The 27,587-nt window shown below is 40.0% G+C and overlaps 1 protein-coding gene and 1 pseudogene across 4 annotated transcripts; both read left to right on the plus strand.

Moving 5' to 3' along the window:
* Nucleotides 1-27,587, plus strand: LOC102185625 (exonuclease V). Of its 4 annotated transcripts, XM_013962946.2 has the most exons (6): nt 1-679; nt 1,485-1,574; nt 20,134-20,171; nt 24,276-24,402; nt 24,725-24,820; nt 25,928-27,587. In XM_013962946.2, exons 3-6 carry the CDS (start codon nt 20,157-20,159, stop codon nt 26,830-26,832), a joined length of 1,143 nt encoding a protein of 380 aa, XP_013818400.1. In that variant the 5' UTR covers nt 1-679; nt 1,485-1,574; nt 20,134-20,156; the 3' UTR covers nt 26,833-27,587. The 4 variants fall into 4 exon arrangements, 3 of the variants coding, with proteins under 3 accessions (XP_013818400.1, XP_005678692.1, XP_013818398.1); XR_001917409.1 differs by lacking the exon at nt 25,928-27,587 and having other exon boundaries at nt 24,719-25,295; XM_013962944.2 differs by lacking the exons at nt 1-679; nt 1,485-1,574 and adding an exon at nt 18,286-18,437 and having other exon boundaries at nt 24,719-24,820; nt 25,928-27,584.
* LOC108634146 lies at nt 12,624-13,996 on the plus strand (annotated as a pseudogene).

A 27,587-nucleotide genomic window follows, 5' to 3' on the forward strand; every position in this document is an offset into this window, starting at 1 on the left:
ACACCTGAAACTAGTACAACATTGTTAATCAAAAGTGCTCCAATATAAAACCAAAATTAAACAGAAGAAAAAGTCAGACTACTGGTCTTCTTAGGAAGGAGGCAGAGAGTGTATTTGTGAAGCGCCTGACACTATTCTAGTTTTGCTCTACATGATGACATGTCTGTTCAATGATTATTATACTTATCTTTCTAGTTCAGAATATGATTGTGTTAAATTTCCTAACAAAAGGGTTAGCTAAAAAGTAAGCAAATAGAAAAAAGAAATACATTGATGAGACGAGTGCCAGCATCTTTGAAAAGTGAGTTTGTGGCTTTTCTCTCCGCTGGGGAAGCTGGTGCGAGATGCAAAGAACAATATACAGAATCCAAGGTGGCAAAGCGCAGACTCAGCACTAACGCTTACTCGCACCAGGACCCCGCTCCGATCCGCAGCTAGCCGCTTGCCAGTCTTGAGTCGCAAGCCGGTTAAGACTAAGCGGCGCCGCAGAGGCCTCTGGGAGGGGGCGGTCTCTGGGCAGCTGCTGGGCCGTGTGGGCGTCGTCTCCGGCGGCTTTCTTGAGAAACCGTCCTTTCAAGGAAGAGGACCTGATTAGTACTTGAACCTAAGGGAGAGTCCGGGAGCGGTTGCGAAGCTCGAGAGGAGCAGGTGAAATCCTGGAGTCGGAGGAGTATCCAAGGTTAGGAGGGTTAGAAGAAGGCCGGCAGATGCGGGCGGCGGGCTGAGGGGCTGCGTTTTGGAACCCTGGGATCTGTACCCGCGGTTACGACGTCCCCCTATCGCCTTCTCCGGGTGGGAACGGCTCCGGAGTAGCGGTTTATCTCGTCTGTTCCTGTGGGTTGAGGACCTTCTCACCTTGGAAGACCGTGCTGTCGGCTGGGACCCCTTCCCGAAGCCAGCGATCCCCTTCTCGCCGCTCCTCTAGCACTTTGTAGGGAGTGCTCAGTAAACTTTTGGGCATGCTTGAGATTCCCGGGGAGACAGTGGTTTGGGGATGGTGGGAAGGTCCCCGCTGAAAGCAGAAGTTTCTGGGACCGCAAGTCCGGGCTTGTACCGACCATGTCAGAATATTGGTGGTACAGCCAGTGGCAGTTCCGGAGGCATCAGGAATCCGTCAGGGAGGAAAAGCCTCTGGATTTGATATCTCTTTCTGAGCTTCTGAGCCCAGGTTGGGGCTGGAAGAGGGAACTGACCTCGGAGTTGCTGGGAGATCTTCGCTATTGCTGACACTTTTAGTTGCTGGAATCAGGGATTGGATGAGTGTCTGCATCCAGGGTGTGGGCAAAACGAAGAAGTTACGGAGAATTTGCCCGTAAAGAGAGGCAAGCATTATCTAGGATCTGGGTGGGCAACAGTCTGTGCGGTGAGGATCAGAGAGGAGGAAACACCACAGTATGAGGGACTGGTCAGGTGAGAAAAGACCCAAAGTTGCTCTTTTACCACAGCAAGTCCAGCGGTTGCTAATCTGGATTCTCCAATTTCAGACCTGGTCTTTCAGAGCTTTCTCCTCCCCCAGACTTGTCGGTTTAGCATTCTGCCTTTCCCTGTGAGGAGGAAGATCAGCCAAGTCCCAGGTGAGTAGAAGTTTTTTTTCTCTTAAAATTTATTTTAATTCGACAGAGGGAATAGATACACTACCTCATGTCTTCCTTGGGAAGGAGGAGACCCACATTTGTTGAGTGGCAGTGCCTACTGTGTCATCACACTATCATTTGGGTAGCTGAGTACTGTTGGAAAGTGTTAGTCACTCAGTTATATCCAACTCTGTGACCCCATGGACTGTAGCCCACCAGGCTCCTCTGCCATGGAATTCTCCAGGCAAGAATACTGGAGTGGGTAGCCATTCCCTTCTCCAAGAAATCTTCCCAACCCAGGGATCAAACCCAGGTCTTCTGCATTGCAGGTAGATTCTTTACCAGCTAAACCACCAGAGAAGCTGGTGTTGGCAGAAGTACTGTTGGAAGAAGTACTCTAATTTTAAAGATGTGTCAGTAGCCTCAGTAAAATGAAAAACTTGCCCAAGAGTACTCGGAAAGCAAGTAGCCTACTACTAAATACTATCGACCTAGTCAGATTCAGAATCCAGAGCTATAGGACCTCCAGACTCTTGACACTATGCCGGTGTTTCCCAAACATCTTATTCACTCACCACCTATTTATGCCATACCTGTGTACTACCTGTATTATTGTTATTCTCATATTTTTAATTTTTAACTTTTATTTTAAAAAACAAACTTGCACTGAGAAACACTGCATATGAAATTATACATTTGCTAGATGCTCTAAAGGCTTTATATTTATTCTAAGATGTATCTGAAAGTGTTGATCTATGTACTATGTAAAATCATCTCCTGTCAAAACGATACAGACTGCAATTTGGGACATGGTGCACTGTCATGCCTGTTTAACTTTTGTTTTTTGATGAAGGGTAAAGATTCTCTCCCACTTTCAGGGACTTCGTTGTCCAAATAACATTACTCATTTTGAAACTATCATTATCTAAGACCCACTTATAGTTTAAGACACTTGTGCAAATGTGCTCCTGTGTTTTATTACTGTTGAAGTATCCTATAAGGCAATAAATTAATAGGATATACCCAGAAGTCTGAGCATTGTATTACCTTTGTTTATTGCAAATAACTTTTCTTTCAGTTATCTGTGTCTTCTTTCTTTGGGGGAATTTAGACTATTTAAAAATTAGTTAAGTACAATGACAACTAATATTTATACCATTTTCAAGGTACCAATTGTTAAACTTTTACCATGGGAGTTGGTTAATGCATCTCTTTTATTGTTCATTAGAGTACCAAGGAGGAAATTTGGCTTATAACCTCAATCAGCTTAGATTCTGTGTCAAATTATTTTCCTGGACACCCAAAGTCAAATACTAGTGGACTGATCATACTTTTTTTTTTTTTTTCCTATGAAGGGTTTGTTTTGCCGAAAGTCTTACTTTCGTTTCAGGTTCGAAGGGTTTGCAAACAAAAGAAATAACTCGTTACACACAATTTCAGGTTTTTTTAATAGAAAATTATTTGACTTAATTTCAATATTCTATCATTAAAGAAAAGAAATAGAAACAATAGAGAAAAGTAACCGCACATGCATCACCAAATTGGGCTGGTCAATATCCAAATTTAAACAGTGCTGGGAAGCCCCTCGATAATAGCAAGCTGAAGTCCCAATTAGGAAAAGGTCCCAGGCAGTGCATCCACTCCACCGATGAGACTTCACATTGCAGTTTCAAGGGTTCCCACATATTTGTGTGTGCAAAAATGCAGCTCTGGTTTTACTTTAATTTTTTTACAATGTTGTTTTTTTAAATCTTGTAAGTCATAGGATTTCATTATACCCTGAGCTGTTGGCCAGACCTCCAGGGGCTCAAGAATTCTAAGACCTACTCCCTTTCTTATCTAAAGTGCTGCCTGACTTACTATGCTTGTGGGCAGACACTGAATCTGGGCAGTGTCCGGGCAGGTCAAAAGCCAGGTCAGGGGCATGCCCTCCTGCTTCTGAAGCCTGAACAAGACTTTCTCCATTTTAATTTCCCTAACTGTCAGCCTCAGGGTTGTTTGGACTGAAAGAGCATGTTGTTGTTGAGTCTCTTAGGTGTGTCAGACTCTTTGTGACCCCATGGCCTGTCTATCTCCAACTCCCAAAGCTTGCTCAAACTCATGTCCGTCAAGTTGGTGATGCCATCCAACCATCTCATCCTCTGTTGTCCTCTTCTACTCCTGTCTTCAATCTTTCCCATAGTCAGGGTCTTTTCCAATGAGTCAGTTCTTCACATCAAGTGGCCAAAATATTGGAGTTTCAGCTTCAGCCTCAGTCCTTCCAATGAATATTCAGGACTGATTTCCTTTAGGATTGACTGCTTTGATCTCCTTGCAGTCCAAGGGACTCTCAAGAGTTTTCTCCAACACCACAGTTCAAAAGCATCAATTCTTCGGCATTCACCTTTATTTGTGGTCCAACTCTCACATCCATACATGACTACTGGAAAAACCATAGCTTTGACTATATGGACCTTTGTAGGCCAAGTAACATCTCTGCTTTTTAATTGCTCTCTAGGTTGGTTATAGCTTTTCTTCCAAGGAGCAAGCGTCTTTTAATTTCATGGCTGCAGTCACCATCTGTAGTGATTTTGGAGCCCTAAAAAATAAAATCTCTCAGTGTTTCCATTGTTTCCCCATCTATTTGCCATGAAATGATGGGACTGGATGCCATGATCTTAGTTTTTTCAATATTAAGTTTTAAGCCAACTTTTTCACTCTCTTCTTTCACTTTCATCAAGAGGCTCTTCAGTTCCTCTTCATTTTCTGCCGCTATGCTGGTATCATCTGCATATCTGAGGTTGTTGATATTTCCTGGCAATCTTGATTCCAGCTTGTGCTTCATCCAATCCAGCATTTCGCATGATGTACTCTGCATATAGGTTAAATAAGCAGAGTGGCAATATACAGCCTTGACATATTCCTTTCCCAGTTTGGAGCCAGTCTGTTGTTCCATGTCCAGTTCTAACTGTTGCTTCTTAACCTGTATACAGATTTCTCAGGAGGCAGGTAAGGTGGTCTGGTATTCTCATCTCTTGAAGAATTTTCCACAGTTTGTTGTGATCCACACAGTCAAAGGCTTTGGCATAGTCAATGAAGCAGAAATTGATGTTTTTTCTGGAACTCTCTTGCTTTTTTGTTGATCCAGCGGATGTTGGCAATTTGATCTCTGGGTCCTCTGCTTTTTCTAAATCCAGCTTGAACATCTGGAAGTTATCAGTTCATGTACTATTGAAGCCTAGCTTAGAGAATTTTGAGCATACTTTGCTAGCGTGTGAGATGAGTGCAATTGTGCGGTACCTTGAACATTCTTTAGCATTGCCTTTCTTTGGGATTGGAATGAAAACTGACCTTTTCCAGTCCTGTGGCTACTGCTGAGTTTTCCAAATTTGTTGGCATATTGAATGCAGCACTTTCACAGCATCATCTTTTAGGATTTGAAGTAGTTCAACTGGAATTCCATCACCTCCACTAGCTTTGTTTGTAGTGATGCTTCCTAAGGCCACTTGACTTTGCATTCCAGGATGTCTGACTCTAGGTAAGTAATCACACCCTCATGGTCATCTGGGTCATGAAGATCTTTTTTGTATAGATCTTCTTTGTATTCTTGCCACCTCTTCTTAATATCCTCTGCTTCTGTTTAGGTCCATACCATTTCTGTCCTTTATTGTGCCCATCTTTGCATGAAATATTCCCTTGGTGTTTCTAATTTTCTTGAGAGATCTCTAGTCTTTCCCATTCTATTGTTTTCCTCTATTTCTTTTCATTGATCACTGAGAAAGGCTTTCTTATCTCTCCTTGCTATTCTTTGGAACTCTGCATTCAAATGGGTATATTTTTCCTTTTCTCCTTTGCCTTTTGCTTCTCTTATTCTCTCAGCTATTGGTAAGGCCTCCTCAGACAACCATTTTGCTTTTCCATTTCTTTTTCTTGGTGATGGTCTTGATTACTGCCTTGTGTACCATGTCACGAACCTCCATCAATAGTTCTTTAGGCAGTCTATCTATCAGATCTAATCCCTTCAATCTATTTGTCACTTCCGCTTATAATCATAAGGAGTTTGATTTAGGTCATACCTAAATAGTCTAGTGGTTTTCCCTACTTTGTTCAATTTAAGTCTGAATTTGGCAATAAGGATTTCATGATCTGAGCCACAGGCAGTTCCCAGTCTTGTTTTTATTGACTGTATAGAGGTTCTCCATCTTCAGCTGTAAAGAATGTAATCAATCTGATTTCGGTATTAACCATCTGGTGATGTCCATGTGTAGTCTTCTCTTGTGTTGTTGGAAGAGGGTTTTTGGTATGACCAGTGCATTCTCTTGGCAAAACTCTGTTAGCCTTTGCCCTGCTTCATTTTGTACTCCAAGGCCAAACTTGCCTGTTACTCCAGGTATCTCTTGACTTCCTACTTTTGCATTCCAGTCCCCTATGATAAAAAGGACATCTTTTTTTGTGTTAGTTCTAGATGGTCTTAGAGGTCTTCATAGAAACCATTCAACTTGTTTCTTTGGCATTAGTGGTTGGAGCATAGACTTGGATTACTGTGATACTGAATGGTTTGCCTTGAAATGAATGAACAGAGACTGTATCCAAGTACTGCATTTCAGACTCTTTTGTTGACTATGAGGGCTACTCCATTTCTTCTGAGGAATTCTTGTCCATAGTAGTAGATATAATGGTCATCTGAAATAACTTTGCCCATTCCAGTCCATTTTAGCTCACTGATTCCTAAAATGTTGATGTTCACTCTTGCCACTCCTGTTTGACCACTTCCAATTTACCTTGATTCATGGACCTGACATTCCAGGTTCCTATAAAATATTGTTCTTTACAGCATCAGACTTTTCTTCCATCACCAGTCACATCCACATCTGGGTGTTGTTTTCGCTTTGGCTCTGTCTCTTCGTTCTTTCTGGAGCTATTTCTCCACTCTTCGCCAGTAGCATATTGGGCACCTACCGCCCTGGGGAGTTCATCTTTCAGTGTCATATCTTTGTGCCTTTTCATACTGTTCTTGGGATTCTCAAGGCGAGAATACTGACCTGGTTTGCCTTCCCTTCTCCAGTGGATCACGTTTTGTCAGAACTCTCTGTGACCAATCCATCTTGGGTGACCCTACACGGCATGGCTCATAGTTTCTGCAACCTTTATAGGGACTTTTTTGGCTACCAACTGGAAAATGGACTTGATCAGCTAAAATAAATCTTTGACATTGTAACATGGACAATTGCCCTTGCGAATTGCATAATTCTTTCTCCAATTTTGACTTCTCTTCAGCCAGTTTTAATTTGGCTTCATGTACCTTACAGTAGGCAGAGAGGTAGATCCAGCCTCTCTGACCCAGGGCAGTACATTCTTATCCTTTCTCAATTGGCATGAGCTGCAAACATTCAATAAATTCGAAAGTTTTGGCATGTTTTAATTTGGGGTCTCAGTTCTCACGCAATCCAGTGGATATGCCCCATTTAGCAGCTAATGAGCATAAGGCAAATCTTCCCACCCGGGAATTAAAAACTTCATTAATCTTAATCTCTTGTGGCATTCTGCTTCATGAATCCTGCTTACAGTGCCAGTTTATATTTTGCTTTAAGTTTTACTTTTCAGGTTTGAAGGAGTCATTAACAAAAGAAACCACGTGTTACTCACAATTCAGTTTTTTATAGGAGACTATCTGACTTAATTTCAATCAGTTCAGTTCAGTCGCTCAGTCGTGTCCGACTCTTTGTGACCCCATGAATCGCAGCATGCCAGGCCTCCCTGTCCATCACCATCTCTCGGAGTTCACTCAGACTCACGTCCATCGAGTCCATGATGCCATCCAGCCATCTCATCCTCGGTCATCCCCTTCTCCTCCTGCTCCCAATCCCTCCCAGCATCAGAGTCTCTTCCAATGAGTCAACTCTTCGCATGAGGTGGCCAAAGTACTGGAGCTTCAGCTTTAGCATCATTCCTTCCAAAGAAATCTCAGGGCTGATCTCCTTCAGAATGGACTGGTTGGATCTCCTTGCAGTCCAAGGGACTCTCAAGAGTCTTCTCCAAAAGAAACAATAGAGAAAAGTAACAGGACATACATCACCAAATTGGGCTGGCCAACATCCAGATATAGACAGCACTGGGAAGACCCTCCTTATACAGCAGCCTGGAGTCCCAGTTGGGAAAAGATCCCAGGTAGTGCGTCCACTCCACAAGTGAGACTCCAAACTGCAGTTTTGGGAGTTCCCACTTAAAAATCCAGGCCGAAAACTGATACATTATCAGTTTTCAAGAAGGAATGCAGTTCTGGTTTTACTTTAATCTTTTCACAATACTGTTTATCTTGTGAGTCACAGAATTTTGTTAAACCCTGAGCACTTGGCCAAACCTCCAGGGGCTCAAGAATTCCAAGACCCACTCCCTTTCTTATCTGAAGTGCCGCCTGACTTACTATGCTTGTGGGCAGGCCTGGAATCTGGACAATGTCAAGATGTTTTTAGGGCACTTGGGGAAATTTGAATATGGACTAGAGTATTAGGAAATTATTCATTTTATTAGATGTGATGATATTATAGTTAATGTAGAAGTCTTCTTTGGAAATGTATGCTGAAGCATTTATATTTGAAGCATTATGCTGCCTGTAATTTATATTAAAATAGTTAAACTGAAAACAAAAAGCACCTGAAAGAAGCAAATACAGCAACATGTCAACAGTTGCTAACTAGATTGTGTTCATTGTTCTAGTCTTTCTATCTCCTGTGTTTGTGAAATTGCTTGTTGTAAAGAGAAAGAGCATTTGTCCTGTAGTAAAGTAGTGAGATATTACATGTGAAGCTCTTGGCTCAGTGTCTAGCACATTTTGGCTGTGCAGTGCAGCATGTGGGATCTTAGTTCTCCAACCAGGAATCGAACCTGTGCCCCCTGCAGTAGAAGCATGGAGCCCAATCCACTGGACTGCTAGGGCATTCCCAATATCCACTATTATGTATAGCAAAATCCAGTAATATTTGTTGGCTTCCCAGGTGGTGCTAGTGGTAGAGAACCCACCTGCTAATGCAGGAGGTATAACAGACGTGGTTTCAGTTCCTGGATCAGGAAGATCCCCTGGAGGAGAGCATGGCAACCCACTTCAGTATTCTTGCCTGGAGGATCCCATGGACAGAGGAGCCTGGTGGGCTACAGTCCATAGGGTCGCAAAAAGCTGGACATGACTGAAGTGATTTAGCAAGCATGCTCATACAGTAATATTTTCAGAGTGTTCACTGACATGTTTTCCATCATAAGCTAATTTCTTGTGGGGAGAGAAAATAAAACTTAGCAAGAAACATCAATTTCTATAATGTTAGGAGGAATTTATAAAGGCAGTAAAGGTAAAGTATTAATATATCTCAAATAGAAAAAACAACTGATCTCTGCATATTGCTGTGAATATCCTCTTACTACTGTATGCTGTTACTTTGTATATGGGTAGGTCTATTTGTATTTATCTGTAGTTCGTTTTTTAATTTTGCCACACCGTGTTCCTGAAACAGTCACTGTAGAGCTGATTTTTCTCATGGAACAGTTTGGTATTGAGATTTGTTTTCCTAGCCAAGGACTTTGTATTCAGAGGAACTGTAGAAGCAGTCCATGATAAACTGGCAGACATTGCTGCAACATTTACAATGTTCTGTTTTTACTTAAAATAATGAAGTAATATCCCAAGGCAGTAGAGATTTTATATATATATAATTTTATTTAGTTATTTATATTTGGCTGTGCTGGTTCTTTTTTGTTGTGCAGGCTTTTCTCTAGTTGCAGCCGGCAGGGGCTACCCTCTAGTTATGGTGCATGGACTTCCCACTGCAGTGACTTCTCTTGTTGTGGAACATGGGCTGTAAGGTACGCAGGCTTCAGTAGTTACAGCTCATGGGCTCTAGAGCAGAGGCTCAATAGTTGTGACACACAGGCTTAGTTGCTCCTGAGCATGTGGGATCTTCCTGGACCAGGGATCAAACCCATGTCTCTTGCATTGGCAGGTAGATTCTTTACTACTGAGCTACCAGGGAAGCCCCAGGAGAGCTTTGAAGGAAAAAGGACGAACCTTAAATCTCCTTTTAAATGAAGAAATTGAGGATGAGGAAAGTGATTTGCTTAAAGTCACATAATATGTTAGTGCCAGATTTAGGAATAAAACTATTTTGCACTTAAAAAATATTTGCCAAGTATTCATATATGGATGACACAGTGAGCCTTATTGTAAACTGCACGTGTGCTACAGCTCTATAGCATTATTAATTGTTCATAAATTAATAAGCATCTTTAAAGACTATATATAAATAATTAGTTGTGAATCTTTTTTACCTCATTGGAATTCAAAAGTGCTTTTGAGAAATTTTTCATTTGGATAATGCATTTCTTTCATATGATGTGTATAGCCTTTGCCCAATCCAGAGCTGTGCCATGGCAGAGACTGAGGAAGAGGAGACAGTGTCAGAAGAGGCTTCTGGATTCTCAGACTTGAGTGACTCGGAATTTTTGGACCTGGAGGATACACAAGAGTCAAGTGCTTCACCTAGCAAGCCTGGTCCTTCTTATGAATTACCTGGGAAGGATGACAAGCGCATAAGGTTACCAAAATGGAAAAGAAGATTGGATGTCTCATCACCTATGGAGCGATTTCATCTTAAATACTTGTATGTCACTGACCTGTCTACTCAGTACTGGTGTGAACAGCAAATGGTATATGGAAAGGAGTTTTCTGGTTTCTTGACACCTGAGAAATCAGCTATTTTGGATACTGGTGCCAGCATCCATCTAGCTAGAGAACTAGAAGTGCATGATCTTGTGAATATCCCCATCACCAGTAAAGAAGATGCTTGGGCAGTGAAGTTTCTGAACATATTATCAATGATTCCTACCCTGCAGTCAGAAGGGCGCATCAGAGAGTTTCCAGTGTTTGGAGAAGTAGAGGGTGTGCTTCTTGTTGGTGTGATTGATGAGCTGCACTATACAGCCAGTGGGGAACTGGAACTGGCTGAACTCAAGACACGTGGGAACCCTGTGCTCCCTTCAGATGCTCAGAAAAAAAAAGACTGTTTTCAAGTCAGCCTGTACAAATATATCTTTGATGCCATGGTACAGGGGAAAGTGACTGCTGCTAGCTTAATCCACCACACAAAACTGCATCCAGAAAAACCACTGGGACCTTCAGTGCTGAGGCATGCCCAGCAGGGAGGCTACTCTGTGAAGTCCTTGGGTGACCTCATAGAACTGGTCTTCTTGTCTCTAACACTGTCTGACCTCCCACTTATTGATAGCCTGAAAATTGAGTATGTCCACCAAGAGACTGCCACGGTGCTAGGTACAGAGATAGTGACCTTTGAAGAGAAGGAGGTGAGAAGCAAAGTGCAGCATTATATGACCTACTGGATGGGCCACCGAGAGCCTCAAGGGGTTGACGTGGAGGAGGCCTGGAAATGCCGGATGTGCAACTATGCAGATATCTGTGAGTGGAAGAAGAGCGGTGGGTTGACCAGTGCCACGCAGGAGCCACAAGTCAAAAAGGCCAAATGAACAGAAGATGTGCCTTCAAGAACTGGGATGTTTCCTGCATCTAATGTACTCAGCAGAGTTAATTAGGACCATTCTCTTCAACCAAGCTTGAATTTCTTGGAGAGTGTTCTTATTTTGGTTCTTTTCATATTTCCTTAGCCTCTAACCTCACAAATCCAAGACCCTGGCTCATGGCTGAGTGGGAGAGATCTGGGATTATACTAACCCTAGATCTTTGCCACAGGTTGCCAAAAAGACAAATGCTTATTATGGCTGGAGCACAATCATTGTTTTCTTAAGAAGATTCTTCCATTTATTTTAAGTCTCTTCCCTACGTTTTTCTCAGTCAAGATTTCTACAAGGTGCTGTAGCATGTGCCAGAATTTCCTTTTTAAGACTGAATAATATTCTACTGTGTCAATAGCTTTTAAAAGTAAATGAGAGCAAAGTAGTATTCCAGAGGAGGAGCTGACATGGTAAAAGCTAAAATGTTGCAGAATGATTTATCTCAGATGGATCTGAAACTGGAAATATTACAGTGGTGTCACAGTCCACCAGGTTGTTAGATCCTCACATGTGGAAGCAAAAAATGCAGATGGTTCTGTTGACTTGGGAACAAGGGGAGGGTCTAAGTCCTTGAGGTCTGGATGAAGTGAAAAATGAGCTGTATTGAATTCCAGGTCAGTATCCTAGGAAAACTGATTAAGCCTCATATCAGAATCTGTGAATGTGGACCACGAATAAGCTAAGAATTGTTATCCCAGCCTCAGTATCTCTAATTCCACTGAACTTCACTTCTGCTATTCTTTAATAATGTCTCCAATAAACACAACATTCATTGAATATATTTATTGGGAGTATCTTTTTCCAGTCTGTGGCTTGCCTTTTTATTCTGTCATGATGTCTTTTGATGAACAAAATATTACTGAAGACCAGTTTGAATGTTTCATTAGTGCTTTTGGTATCTCACTTAAGATATACAATATTTTTCAACTTCAACACACTTTGTTTCTTTTACTTATCAGTGTATTTTAGAGTTGTTTCATATTAGTATTTATAGTTCACCTCCTTCCTTTTAGTCGCTGCAAGGGTTCCATTGTAAAGATATACTGTTTATCTAACTAGACCTCTATTTATATATAATTAAGCTATTTCCTATCTTTTCCTACTACAAACACTATAATAATGTATAAAGTAGAAAGTAAATATTGGTCTTACATGCATACCTGTTAATCCTGAATCCCAAAATAACCATCAATAGGAAGTTGGATAAGGTTCTTCAAGATACTTTTTGGATGTATCAACATATATTTAAATATAAATCAAATACATGTGTTGGGTGTATGTGATTAGACATAAAAAAATCTTCTATAGCATGCTTTTTTTTTCAGGTGAACATAGAGTATTTATCAAAATAAACTCTTTCTAGGCCACAAAAACAAATCTGAATAAATTTATGTGGATGAAAGTCATACAAAGTATGCTATCTGATCACAATGGAATTAAGTTAGAGTTTGATGACAGATATCTGAACAATCAAAAATTATGTGCAAACTAAATTAACTAAATTACACACCAAAGTGTAATTACACACCTATGAGTCAATAAAGTTATCACAAAAAGAGAAATTACTTATATTTAATTGAAAATGAAAATATCCAAAAATGTGTGGGAGGCAGTAAATTTCAAGGAAATTGATAACACTAAATGCCTAATTGGATACCTAACTGACACCACTAATGCCACTAATTGGAAAAGAAGAAAGATCTCAAATTACTGACCTCAGTGTCCCCATTAACTAAATAAAGGAGAGAAAATGAAATTCAAAGAAAGCATAAAAATGAAATAAGCAACAGAGCTGACATTAATGAAATAGAAAAAGATAATATAGAAAAATCAATGAAACTGATTCTGAGATCAGTAAAACTGATAAGTTCTAGCCAGAGCAATTAGGGTGGGAGTGGGGAGAGGGAAGACACATGACCAATATCAGGAATGGGGTGACAGCACTACAAATATTATGGATATTAAAAGAAAATAAGGGACTGATGCAGCCACCTTGGATCCTGTGGAGGCCTGCTAGGAACAGGACTTCTAAATTGACAAATGTGTCTGGAAGGCTGTGGTCCAAAGCCATTTTTGCTGGCTATAAGTGGGGTCTACAGAACCAGAGGGAGCATGCAGCTCTCCTGAAAATTGAAGGTGTATATGCTCGAGATGAAACGGAATTCTGTCTAGGCAAGAGATGTGTTTCTGTGTACAAAGCAAAGAACAACACTGTAACTCCTGGCAGAAAACCTTAGTAATCTGGGGAAAGATAACTCAAGCCCATGGAAACAGTGGCATGGTTCCTGCCGAATTCCAAAGCAACCTTCCTACTGAAGACATTGAACACAGAATCCATGTAATGCTGTACCCTTCGAGAATTTAAACTTACTGAAAAGTAAATAAAGTGTGGATTTATTTAAAAAAAAGGGGGGGGATATGAAGAAGAACTTTATGCCAATACATTTGACAGCTTAGATGACAGAAAATTTCTTTGAAAGATACAAACTACCGAAGCTCTCTCAAGAAATTTGTAACCTAAATAGCCCTATATCCAACAAAGAGATTGATTTTGTAGTTTAAAACCTCCCCACAAAGAAAGCTCTAGGCCCAGATGATTTACTGCTGAATTCTACCAAATATTTAGAAATGACACTGAAGTCTAGACAAACATCCAGAAAATGGGAGGGAAATTTCCCTACTCAGTGATACAAGTCCAGGTTGTCTACTTGTGTTTCTGACCTGCTGGCTATGGGTCGGAGGTTTCAACAACCTCCTCCTTGGATTTGATTAATTTACTCGAGTGGCTCACAGAACTCAGAGAAACATTTTACTTACTAGACTACCAGTTTATTATTAAAGGATATAACTCAAGAATTGCCATATGGAGAGATGCATAACGTAAGGTATCGGTAAAGGGTACAGATCTTCCATGCCCTCGATGGGTACATGGCTCTCCCCACACCTTCAAGTGTTCACCAGCCTGGTTGTGAGCAGGGGTTACTCTCTAGTTGTGTGTGGGCTTCTCATTGTGGTGGCTTCTGTAGTTGCAGAACATGGTCTCTGGGGTGCATGGTCTCAGTAGTTGTGGCACACAGGCTTACTTGCCTGCAGTATGTGGAATCTTGGAGACCAGGGACTGAACCTGTGTCCCCTGCATTGGCAGGTGGATTCTTAACACTGGACCACCAGGGAAGTCCCCTTTTGGGGTTTTATGGAGTCTTCATTACATAGCCATGACTGATTAAATCATTGGCCATTGGCAATTGATTCAACCTCCAGCCTCTCTCCCTTTCCCATAGGTTAGGAGATGTGAGACTGAAAGTTCTAACCCTCTAATCATGTGGTTGGTTTTCCTGACAGTCAGCCCTCATCCTTAGGTGCTGTCCAAAAGTCGCCTCATTAACATAACAAAACACATGCTCATTCTCATATCTTAGGAAATCCCAAGAGTTTTAGGAGCTCTGATTCAGAATTGGGGATGAAAGCCAAATACAAATAAATCAAAGAAAGGAAACAGGAAGAAGAGAAATGAAGGATGGTTTCTAAATTTTTGCTCAAGTAACCAGGTGAGTGATACATTTATTGAACTAAGAGAAGTGTTATAGTGGGAGTGTGGGTGGGGACAGGATTAATAGGTTGATTTGAACATGTGAAGTTGAAGGTAGCTTTTAAGGGGAGATTTCAAGTAGGCATAAGGAATTAGGGCTCAGAAATTCAGGGGAGAGATGAGGGCTGGAGATACAGATTTGTCAGTTAAATCAAATAAGTTTGTCATCAAATAAATGGGATTTAAAATTGTGGGGCTGAATGAGACCATTTGAGGAAAACTTCAAAAAGAAAAGACCCAAGGCCAAGTATTCCAACATTTGGAGGTGGAATAGAGGGAGATTATTCAATAAAGAAAATAGAGAAATAGTATTAGTGAGGTGGGAGAAATTATCTTTCGTGAGATGTTGTAGAAAACAAGGAAGTATTTCATTTATCTTAAATGCTGTTGAAGTCAAATATGATGAGGACAAAGAAAGCCCATTTAATTTTTCAATTGGAATTTCACTCGTAAATTGACAAGAGCAGTTTCAGGAGTGTAGTTATGGTCAAGAAGCCAATTAGAGTGGACTTAAGAGAGAATTGGAGGTGAGAAAATATAGGCAGAACCAAGAAGCAACTCTTTAGAGAAATTTTCCTGGGAAAGAAAGCTAGGGGTATTTCCTTGGTGGCCCAGTGATTAAGACTTCGCTTCCACAAAGTGACCCAAGCCATTGGAGATGTTGGTCAACCATCTCTGAGAGGCAGGCCTGGGCCCAGCCAGTGCCAGCTAAGCATCCTTAGGTAGGATAGGGGGCATCATGGGAACCCCCAGTGCTGTCTGGTTGATTCCAGTTGGGGGCGGGAGGTATATTTGTTTATTCTCCTGGTTTCATCCATTGGATCATTGAAAAAGCAAGAGAATTCCAGAAAAACATCTGCTTCATTGACTACGCCAAAGCCTTTGACTGTGTGGATCACAACAAACTGTCGGAAATTCTGAAAGAGATGGGAATACCAGGCCATCTGACCTGCTTCCTGAGAAATCTGTATGCAGATCAAGAATCAACAGTTAGAACTGGACATGGAACAACAGACTGGTTCCAAATTGGGAAGGGAGTATGTCAAGGCCATATATTGTCACCCTGCTTATTTAACTTATATGCAGAGAACATCATGGGAAATGCTGGCCTGGATGAAGCACAAGCTGGAATCAAGATTGCCAGGAGAAATATCAATAACCTCTGATATGCAGATGACACCACCCTTATGGCAGAAAGCAAAGAAGAACTAAAGAGCCTCTTGATTAAAGTGAAAGAGGAAAGTGAAAAAGCTGGCTTAGAACTCAACATGCAGAAAACTAACATCATGGCATCTGGTCCCATCACTTCATGGCAAATGGATGGGAAACAATGGAAACACTGACAGACTTTATTTTCTTGGGCTCCAAAATCACTGCAGATGATGACTGCAGCCATGAAATTAAAAGACGCTTGCTCCTTGGAAGAAAAGCTATGACCAACCTAGACAGCATATTAAAAAGCAGAGACATTGCTTTGCCTACAAAGGTCCATATAGTCAAAGCTATGATTTTTCCAGTAACATATGGATGTGAGAGTTGGACTCTAAAGAAAGCTGAGCACTGAAGAATTGATGCTTTTGAACTGTGGTGTTGGAGAAGACTCTTGAGAGTCCCTTGGACTGCAAGGAAATCAAAGCAGTCAATCCTAAAGGAAATCAGTCCTGGATATTCATTGGAAAGACTGAGGCTGAAGCTGAAGCTCCAATACTTTGGCCACCTGATGTGAAGAATTGACTCATTGAAAAAGACCCTGATGCTAGGAAGGCAGGAAAGATTGATTGATGCAGGAAAGATTGAAGGCAGGAGGAGAGGGGGATGACAGAGGATGAGATGACATCACTGACTCGATGGACATGAGTTTGAGCAAGCTCCAGGAGTTGGTGTTGGACAGGGAAGCCTGGCATGCTGCAGTCCATGGGGTCACAAAGAGTCTGACACGACTGAGGGACTGAACTGAGCTTCCTTTTTTAGATCATTGCTGTTCTAAACAAATGGTTCTTTGTACTCTTTGCAAGTTTTCTGAGTTTGAGTGTTTCCAAATTAAAAGTTACCCCCCCCCAAAAAAAGACAATGCTCTTTAACTGCAGGGGGCATGGGTTTGATCCTTGGTCACAGAACTACCAAAGCTGCAGGACAAAGTCAAAACATTTAAAAAAAAGAAAGCTAGGAAATGGCACAATTGCTCAAGTGAGCTAAAGAAATGACTTTTTTAAAATAAGATATAAAAATATGTGTTTATGACATTGAAAACGCCAGTAAAGTCAAGGGCTTACTAGCATCAAGTGAGATCTTAATGGTGCTGTGTAATAGTACTTCATTTTCTGAATCCATTCACTTCCCCACATTCCTAAATAACTAACATTAGAATCTCAGATGCCACTGATTATAAGATACATCATTATTTTACATATTACTAGGAAAGAAAAAAGACTACCAATTAAACTATGGCATGTCATCATTTGTGAGGTAGCAATTTCACATATGTTGAAATATGAAAAAAATATTAGAATCAATCTAATGCAGAATTTCTTATCTTTTCTTTCCTCATATCTCAAACACCTTCTCCCTAAATTCACTCTGAGCTTCCAATTTCACTTATAAAATAGAAACACTCAGGGAGGATATCTTCATTTTCCCCCCACCAAATCTGTACCTATTGATTCTGCTTCTCCTGTTATTTCAATGAATAAATTGCCCAGGCTCTTGCTTATAACTGATCCTCCCAATTGTGTGCTGGGTTCTATCCCTTTTTTCCTCAAGGACTTTGCTCTTGCAACTGTCCTGTCTCTCCTGTATTGTTGATTTTCCCCTCTCCATTGTATCATTTTAATTAGGGTGCAAACACTGTAATTTCTTCCATCTTAAAAAAAATTCTGAACCCCAAATCCATCTGCAATGGACAGTTTTACTTTCCTATTCATCTTTTAAAACTTGAAGGAGTATGTCTATAAATACTTGCCTTCTCCCATTGTTTCATCCCACTCCTAATTCTTGTCAGACTTCACCAAACTTCAATCAGTACACCAAAAGGGCATGTTTCAGCCATCCCCACATTGCTCGATCCAATGGTCAATTATACTCATCCTACCTAACGTAACAGCAGCAGTTAACTCAATGGATCACTCCCTCCTCCTTGAAACGTTCTCTTCCCTTGATTTTGCAGATCCAAACCTTCCTGCTTTTCCATCTGCCTCAGGATTATTCCGTCTCAGTCTTCTTTGTTGGGTCCTCTTCATGTTTCTGACCTAAGCTACTGTATTACTAGAAAAGACTGAACTGAGTAAAGGCAAATTGTTCGCTTAGCGAACTGCTAACTTAGATTTTCCAGTATTTAAAAATTCTGAGGTCTATAGCTTTTAAACAAAAATGATATCTACATTTCTCTTTTATAAGTGAGCATGTCTCTTCAAGCAGCCCCAGAGATACCAGATCTGGAGTCTCTCTCTAAGGAGGCAGAACCAACGCATTCCAGAAATAAGCTCCATAGGCTTTATGGGAAATGTAGTATTGGGTAAATAGCCTGCACCCCGCGGGAGCCTGGGAACTCTGGGCGAAGAGTTACTTCCGGACACGCGTAGTGGGGTGGTAGCCTGTATTCTGTAATTTTTGAACCAGTACTGCATGAAGTGAGAGTTGGGGTATCTCCCGGATCTGGGAGATCTCCGTAACCTGATCTCCAGCTTAGAGCCGGAGCTGGGAGTGTGGCGGTGCAAAGCTGGCAAGTATGACTGTACAGAACTTGGGGGACGTAAGGAAAGGACAGGAAGAAAGGGACCGCTTTATTGGCTTACCCAACGAAAATAAAATGGGAAAAGCTTCACATGCGGTGACTTCCAGTTTGGGTGTGTGGGTCCTGTCCGATTCTGGAGTAGTTCAGAGAAAGCAAGGGAAGGGTCCAGCTGCCACTCCGTGGGCTCCTAGATCCCGGTTGCGTCTTGAGCAAGTTCAGTTTGCATTCCTGCTCTTGTGCTTTAAACTGCACCTTTCCTGATGACAAAAGCACCTTTGGCCCTACCAAAGCCTGCAAAAGAAGTAGTAAACCATTTTAAGGGATCTAGGAAGAAAACATTTTTAGAGAAACTTTGGTGCATGCTTTAGGGTATTTTCATGTGAAATGAAAATAACTCCTGCCATACTAATAAACAAGAAATGTCACATACACAGAATGCTAAATTCCTTAACTTGACACTGATATTTGACGTTCAGCCTGCCTGCTTCCTTTGTTGCAAACTTGTATATAGCCTGACTTCCTCTCCTGCCTCCTTGGAGCAGTTTCCCAGAGTTACTGAGATGCTGTCTCCCAGGCTAACATTCCCACCAAATAAAATAATTCTCTACTTTCAGATTGTGACTGTATTTTTTAGTCAACACTCACAACAATCATCTGAAGTAAATATTATCTCTGTTTTGTATATGAGTTAACTGAAGCAGAAAGGTGAGTTTAAATTGCCTGGACTCAGGCAGTTTAGTATAGACGATCTGAGAGTTAAACTCCAGATGAGTTTCCTTCAAATTTCATTCTTTTTGCAAGATGAAAGGAACCTGCAAAACAAATCATTGGATTTATTTTTCTTTTGAAATATTTTTATATATGCTGAGTAAATTTTGGTTTGTCATCATTAAAAAAAAAACAAAACTCTTGGTATATGTATGGCTGAGTCACTTTGCTGTTCACCTGAAACTACCACAACATTGTTAATCGGCTATACCCCAATACAAAATAAAGTTTTTTTGTTTTTTTTTTTTTTAAAAGAACCCTTGGTGAATCTGCAGATTTTCCAGTGATGATTGTAAATAAAGCTGAGAGTGCCTCTTGCACATTTTAGCCTTTATAGGGCCCTAGCAGTGCTGGTTGGAATTTCAAAAAGCCCAGATTGGGCCTGTAGGAGATGGTGAGATTCAGAGAGAGAGACTGAGATTTAGAGTCTCAACTGAAGACTTCAACTTAAAAAAAAAAATCCACCCACCCACCCCCCCCCCCACTTCCCTGCATCCAGCCCCTTCATAAAACCTAATTTGAGACCTCTTACCCAATCCACCTACAGAACAGAGGCCAGAGAATCACAGGAAGGAATGTCTTCCAAAGATAACTGAGCTTGAGAGATCAGGCTTTTAGTTATCACTTTAACTCATTCATTATTATCTACTTAGAATGAATTTCTGGGAGAAAAAAACCTGTCACTGGTTTAAAGGTTAGCAATTTGCTATTAGGTCAGTAGGATAGAAATGTACAGCCTACTAATATAAGATCATTGCTTATAAAATGTGGACATTTCTGACTTGCTGGAAATGTCATTCTCTCACGGGGTGGCCTTTTCTCAGACTGCACTGTGTGCTTTTTTTCTCATACAGCAGGGTTTTCCATTGCAGTCCTGGTATTTCATGTCTTTATTCTCTTCCCCATTTCTACTTTCATAGATCTCTGTGCAAGAGAGGCAGAAATGATCAGCTTCAAGGTAAGGCATCCATTTATTGTTATTAAAATCTGTCTCTTTTTTTTTGATGGGTAAGAAGTGGATTTATTTAGAGAGATACACAGTCCATAGACAGAGTGTGCACTATCTCAGAAAGCAAGAGGTCCAAATCTCTTTTTTTTAATCCATATAAAAAGGAGATTATATATAGTTAGGGAGAATGTAGACTGAATAGATCAGGTCCAATAGGAAATTCAGAAAATTGATAAATTGATATCCAGGTTATAGGGTTTTTCAGCATTTAGGTAGAGCTTCATATGTGTACCTACTCTTTCTGGTGATCATAGAAAATGGGTAGCCAACCAAAGTATTGGCTTTGTCCAGGAGCATAAAGCAGAAAACAATTCCCCTGATGAGTAAAATTTTTCCTAGCACAGTTCTCCAAAGAAAATATCTTACAATAATGTTTCAAAGAGGTTATGTTAGCAACAGTATTGCCAGTAACAATTCTGTGATAACTATAACATCCAATTTCCAATGACCTTCTTAAGAGTGTTCCCTAGAATAAGCAGAGAACATAGTGCCAAGAACTCCATTTGTAAGTCCATGTGTGCTGTGCTATGCTGGGCTTAGTCGCTCATTTGTGTCTGACTCTTCGCGACCCCATGGACTGTAGCCTGCCAGCCTCCTCTGTCCATGGGGGTTCTCCAGGCAAGAACACTGGAGTGAGTTGCCATGCCCTCCTCCAGGGGATCTTCCCAACCCAGGGGATAGATTAGGTATCATTATTGTGATTGCATTATACTTTTAGATAAATTTGGAGAGAATTCAATAATGAGTTCTCCATTTTATTTCCATTTTTATTTTGGTCCTTCATTATAGTTGTATAGGTTTTTATGGTATTCTTATACATTTCTTATAATGTTTATTCTTACACATGGTTTAAGTTGCTATTGAGAATGGGATGAATATTTTTTTCATAATATTTTCTAACTGGCTACTCCGGTGCATAGGAAAGTATGGATTTGTCTGTTTGACTTTATTCAACTTATAGGATTCTTACTAAGTCTAAGAGTTTTTTAGTTTATTCTTAAATTTTCTAGATAGACCATCATATACTCTTCAAATGGAGTTTTGTCTCTTATTCACTTATCTCCTTTTTTTTTTTGTCTTATTGCAATTGACAGGATTTCTAGTACCATAATTTTGAATATAATTGCTAGCCAAAATATTTTCTGGTCCAGTTTTAATGGGAATTCTTCCAGTGTCTTATATTCTGATAGATAGTTGTTCTTTGGTTTTTTTTAATTTTAATCAAGTTAAGGATTCTTAGCTTATTAAGATTGTTTTCATAAATTAGGAACTTTTTTCCTCATATCCTTTTTTTATACTTGTCAATAATATATTTCATGCTTTTAACATAACAGTTTAAAGAATTTCTAATACTGTTCCCATCAAAGGGACAAACAGTAAATATTTTAGGCTTGAAGGCTATATAGCTTCTGTGACAACTGCTCAACTCTGCCCTTGTAGTTGAAGTAAAACAAATAGGCATAACTGTTTTCCAGTTACATTTTATTTATAAAATTATATTTCTTCTAAATAAAATTATTTCTGTGGCATTAAAAAAAAAGCTTATAGGTTTTAGTTTGCTTCCTTGTATGATCTTAACTATCTCTTTGTGATAGAAATGTTGCTATGTGCCTTTTAATTTCAGTTTAAATTAAAAATGATTTTGATTCACGGTTGAGAGGATATATTTTATCATATAAAAATCTGTGCTTTTCTATTTTATTATGCTTATATAAGTCTAGCCTGTTAACTTTTTAGCCCATTTAACATCTAATTACCTTTATACATTCATTTTGTAGTGTTTAATAGGCTGTAAGATTACTGAGGACAGTAATGATTTTTTTCTTTTTTGTATCGCTAGTACAGTACTAGTGATACAAACAAGAAAAAGAGTACTGTACTCGGAGAAGGCGACGGCACCCACTCCAGTACTCTTGCCTGGAGAATCCCGTGGACGGAGGAGCCTGGTAGGCTGCAGACCATGGGTCGCTAAGAGTCGGACACAACTGAGCGACTTCACTTTCACTTTTCACTTTCATGTACTGGAGAAGGAAATGGCAACCCACTCCAGTGTTCTTGCCAGGAGAATCCCAGGGACGGGGGAGCCTGGTGGGCTGCCGTCTATGGGGTCGCACAGAGTCGGACACGACTGATGCGACTTAGCAGCAGCAGCAGCAGTACTGTACGTGGTATGTCCTTATTAAATATTATATGAGTGAATGAGTGAAGAACATATAAGCAGTATTTTTAAATAACTTTATTAAGACTTAATTCACTTATTATAAGTTGACCACCTTAAAGTTAGTATATTACTACAATTGTGAAACTGTCATCAGTAATCTCAGAACATTTTCATATCCTCAAAAGAAACCCCATACCCATTAACAGTTACTCCCCATTCCTTCCTTCCCTCAGCCCTGAATTACTTTATGTTTTTATGGATTTGCCTGTTCTGCAAATTTCATACAAATAGAACTATACAATATGTGATCTCTTGTGACTGGCTTCTTTCACCTAGCACAATATTTTCAGGGATCATATATGTCATAGAGTCCTTTTTAGTACTGAATAATATTGGATCATGTGGATATACCTTATTTTGTTTATTCATTTATTACTTGCTCAATACCCATATTATTACCACTTTTGCCTGCTATGAATAATTCTGCCATGGACATGTGTGTATGGTTTTTGTGTGCACATATGTTCCCAACTCTTTTGGGTATATACCTAGGAAAAATTGCTGGGTATATGGTAACTCTAATGTTTTGAAAAACTCCTAAATTGTTTTCCATAGTTGCTGCACCATTTTACAATTCCATCAGCAGTGTATGAGAGTTCTAGTTTCTCCCTCCACCCTTGTGAAAAACTTGTCATTGTCTGCCTTTGATTTTAGCCATCCGATTGGATGTAAAGTGATATGTCATTGTGATTTTGATTTGTACATCTTTTCATGTGCTTTTGGATCATATCCGTTCACATCCTTTGCCCATTTTTAAATTGAGTTTTCTTTTTATTGTTGTAAGAATTCTTTTTCTTTTAGAGACAACTCTCTCTTCAGATATATGATTTACAAATATTTCCTGCTATTTTGTGAGTTGTCTTTTTCACATTCTTTATGGTGTCCTTTGAAGCACAAAAAATGCTTAATTTTGATGAATTCCAATTTATCTATTTTTCTTTTATCACACTTTTTCTGTCACGTCTAAGAAACCGTTGCCTAATCCTAGGTCATAAAGATTAACTCCCTTGTTTTCATGTAAGGATTATATACAGCTGACCCTTGAATAACACAGCCTTGAACTGTGTGGGTCCACTTATATGCAGGTGTTTTCCAGTAAATACATACTGTAGCACTACATGACCTGTGGTTCATTGAATTCACGATTGTGGAACCACAGATATGGAGGTGTCTGTAAACTTTTGTGGGTTTTTGACTGTGGGGAGGGTTGGCACACTAACCCCCAAGCTGTTCAAGGGTTACCTGTAGTTTTAACTCTTACATTGGGTCTCTGATCCATTTTTAGTTCATTTTTATTATGATGACTTCTCTGGTGGCTCAGAGGGTAAAAGCTTCTGCCTACAATGTGGGAGACCCGAGGTCGATCCCTGGGTCAGGAAGATCCCCTGGAGAAGGAAATGGCAACCCACTCCAGTACTCTTGCCTGGAAAATCCCTTGGACGGAGAAGCCTGGTAGGCTACAGTCCATGGGGTCACAAAGAGTCGGACACGTCTGAGCGACTTCACTTTCTTTTATTATGATATGAGGTGTGTGGGTGGGTTGGAGGGAGTCCAACTTCATTCTTTTGCATGTGGGTATCCAACTGTCCCAACACCATTCGTTTAAAAGACTAATCTTTCTGCTATTGAATTGTTCTGATACTATTTGAATATTTTTAATATAATTTTTGTTTCTATCACAAAGTATATTTCTGAATCAGGTGTATGGTAGTTTTCATACATAACTTTGAAAACTCATCAATGAACATGATATGATCCTAAGAGGCTGCCATGGCTCTTACAAGTCCCCAAATGGTACACACTTTAGTTTGAAGATCCATGTACTATTACAGGGATCAGTGACATTCCAGGATGTGGCTGTGGAATTCACCCCAGAGGAGTGGCAGCTGCTTGACTGTGATCAGAGAACCCTGTATTGGGATGTGATGTTGGAGAACTTTAGAAACCTCATCTCAGTGGGTAAGGACAGTGGGTGGTAACTTTTTAGTTGTAACTCAGAATGTTTTAACAGTACCCTTCCTTTAAGACCTGTGAAAGCCATGAACGTTCTGAAGCATTAGTAAGTTTGGCCTTGAACTTCATTAGTCAAAGATTCTTAATCTCCTTTGGGGATCAGGTACTGTGTTTATGCTTCTGCCTCCTAAGTGAAGAAGGGTCTTTTCTGTTCTGAAGCCTGTTTGTCAGCCTTCACAGGCCCTAAGACACCAGGAGGCAAACCCGAAATATGAGGTAGTTGTTCCTAGCACTTTGTCCCCAGTTCTGTGTTGTTTCCTAGGAACAGGGTGTCCAGTTACTGAAACAACAGTGATATTCAGAGTGGAGCAAGGACAAGAACCATGGATGGTGGAGGGAGAGGACTCACGTTGGAGCTCTCCAGGTGAGTCAGAGAAACCCAGGAAGATGGGAGTCTTTGAAACTGGGGTCCCAGTTGGTGAGTGAGAGACTGGCACCTTCGAAACACTTTTTAGGACGCACATACCTTTGGAAGTGACTGGGTGCACTTGACATGTACCTGACATCATCAGATCCCCAGATGACACCCCCAGTTCCACTCTCCCACGTGGCTGCTCTTTCTCCTCCTCAGCTCTTGTGTAGGAGGATGTCCTGCCACTCTGCTTTGACTCCTCACACTGCCCGTTGCATCGAAGTGCTTGCTTGGTTCTCTCAATTCCTAGAATCCTCATTGTTCTTTCCTCCTCAACATGATGGCAGATCTTTCCATACATCTAGTTCTAATAATGTAGTCAGCTTATGTGGATTTGCAGTCTTACTCCACCAACCTCTTTTGGATAAGGTTAGAGGACTGGAGAGGGAGAAGGAAGTGGCAGCCCACTCCAATATTCTTGTCTGGATAATCCCAGGGATGGAGGAGCCTGGTGGGCTGCCGTCTATGGGGTCGCACAAGTCGCACATGACTGAAGCGATTTAGCAGCAGCAGCAGCAGCAGCAGCAGCAGAGGACCAGAGATGTAAAAATGTTCCTGAAGGGAACTGATATTGTGCCAGATGACCAAGAGGAAAAAAGAGAGATGAATGAAGGAAAAAGGGAGGATTCTACCAGGGTAATCTAGGAATTATGCAGTGAGGACTCTGATTCTGATCTCCCTCTTCCAAATCTAATTTTCCCTTAACTCCATTGTCTCTTGTTGCTCTCCCTGTCCACTGATCACATCTCCGTAGTGGGCTGTCTTTGTTCTGTGAGTTGACATACACCCTGTTGAGCAACTTTTTTTATTTTCTTTGTGCTCTTCTCACTACCTTGTGCTATTTTACTGTTGTTTTTTTTTTCCAGGTCACAAATTAAGCCACCCATTCTCACTGTCTTTCTGTCTCCGTTTTCCTCTCTGGTAGTTTTATTCTTAAAGTTCAGGAGCGAGGTGAAAGCATACTTGTTTCAGAATGAGACTAGGTTTGAAATCAAGTTTCTTTCTATGACTGTCAATGGCAAAAATTAACTAGGAACATTTCATTGTACTCCTTTTTAGAAGCTGACTGCCCACTTGTTGATGAATCAGACAAGCACCAGAAAAGCAAAGACAATTTTTTAAATTCAGTTTTGTTCATGTTCAATAAAATTCTGACTGTGGAGAGACTTCATGGTTATAATATGAGCACAAGTCTTAATCCTACAAGAAAAAAATCATATAAATGTAAGTCATATGAGAAGAGTTTACAACCTACTTTGGACTTTCTTCATTATAATAGATGTTATAATGGAGAACATGCTGATGAATGCAATGGATGTGGGAAAGCCTTCAAAAAGAAATTTAATTTCATTAGACGTGAAAAAAATCATACAAGAAAAAAACTGTTTGAATGCAGCAACTGTGGGAAAGCCTATAGCAGCAAGGCACACCTTGTGACTCATCAGAAAATTCATAACAGAGAGAGACCCTTTGTGTGCAGTGATTGTGGAAAAGCGTTTACACATAAAGCACAACTTGCGGTCCATCAGAGACTCCACACTGGAGAGAAGCCTTATGAATGCAGTCAGTGTGGAAAGTCATTCACTTGGAATTCTTCCTTTAATCAACACATGAAATCGCATACACTTGAGAACTCATTTGAATGTAAGGAATGTGGGAAAACGTTCAGGTATAGTTCATCCCTTTATAAACACTCTAAATTTCATACAGGAGAGAAACCATATCAATGCATTGTATGTGGCAAAGCCTTTGGCAACAGTTCTGTGCTTGTTACCCATCAAAGAATTCATACAGGAGAGAAACCTTATGGATGTATTAAATGTGGCAAAGCCTTCATCAAGAAGTCTCATCTCCTTAGACATCAGATAACTCATACAGGAGAAAGGCCCTATGAATGTAGCAAATGTGGGAAACCATTTTCCCAGAAGTCAAATCTTATTGTACATCAGAAAATTCATATGTAATATTTACTTATGAATATGAGAAGGCTTTAATATTTGATAAGTTATTGAGTAGAGAATTCATGGTGAGGAGAAATGCAACAATTTGAAGGAACTGAAAGAATAGATTCCCATAAAAAAAAATCAATGCCAGTCATGTTCTGGAAGTGATAAAGTTTTTAGAGGAAAGATCACAGAAAACGTTAATTTATAATGATAAAACTTAGAGCTTGGAAAGCATAAATTAAACAGTCAAGGAATCAGTGAAAACTACATTTAGCATCTCTGATTATTTTTATTACAAATTATATAATTATGCAAGTGTGAATATAAAATAAGTTTATATATTAAATTGTATCTGTTAAGAGTTTCTGAAGTAAATATCACACTTTTCTTTCCAATCTGAATAGTAACATACAAGTGAAAAAATGTGGTTTAAGATAAATAGTATGAATTTCAGTAATATTTTCATCCATTCACTGGCACTTTTAATGGATATGGCAGTGTTAGTGAATCTCAGAGTCTCCTCTTTAATTCTAAAACTTGTTATAAAGATATATAGAATTACAAGTGTATATAACTTAACAAGATATCAATTGAGATGATGAAAGCAGTTGTATTCTATACACGAAGTGCTCAGTTGTGGAAAAGGATGTATTTAAAGAAGTATATAAATAAAACATCTGCACTTCAGATATCCCTGTTCTTTTTCATTGATGTATCCACCTAAGGTGTAAGCATAGTTACCTAGGGTATCATCTGAATTTCATCTTAATAAA

This window comes from Capra hircus, chromosome 3, assembly GCF_001704415.2.
Source record: "Capra hircus breed San Clemente chromosome 3, ASM170441v1, whole genome shotgun sequence".
Taxonomy (NCBI): Eukaryota; Metazoa; Chordata; class Mammalia; order Artiodactyla; family Bovidae; genus Capra; species Capra hircus.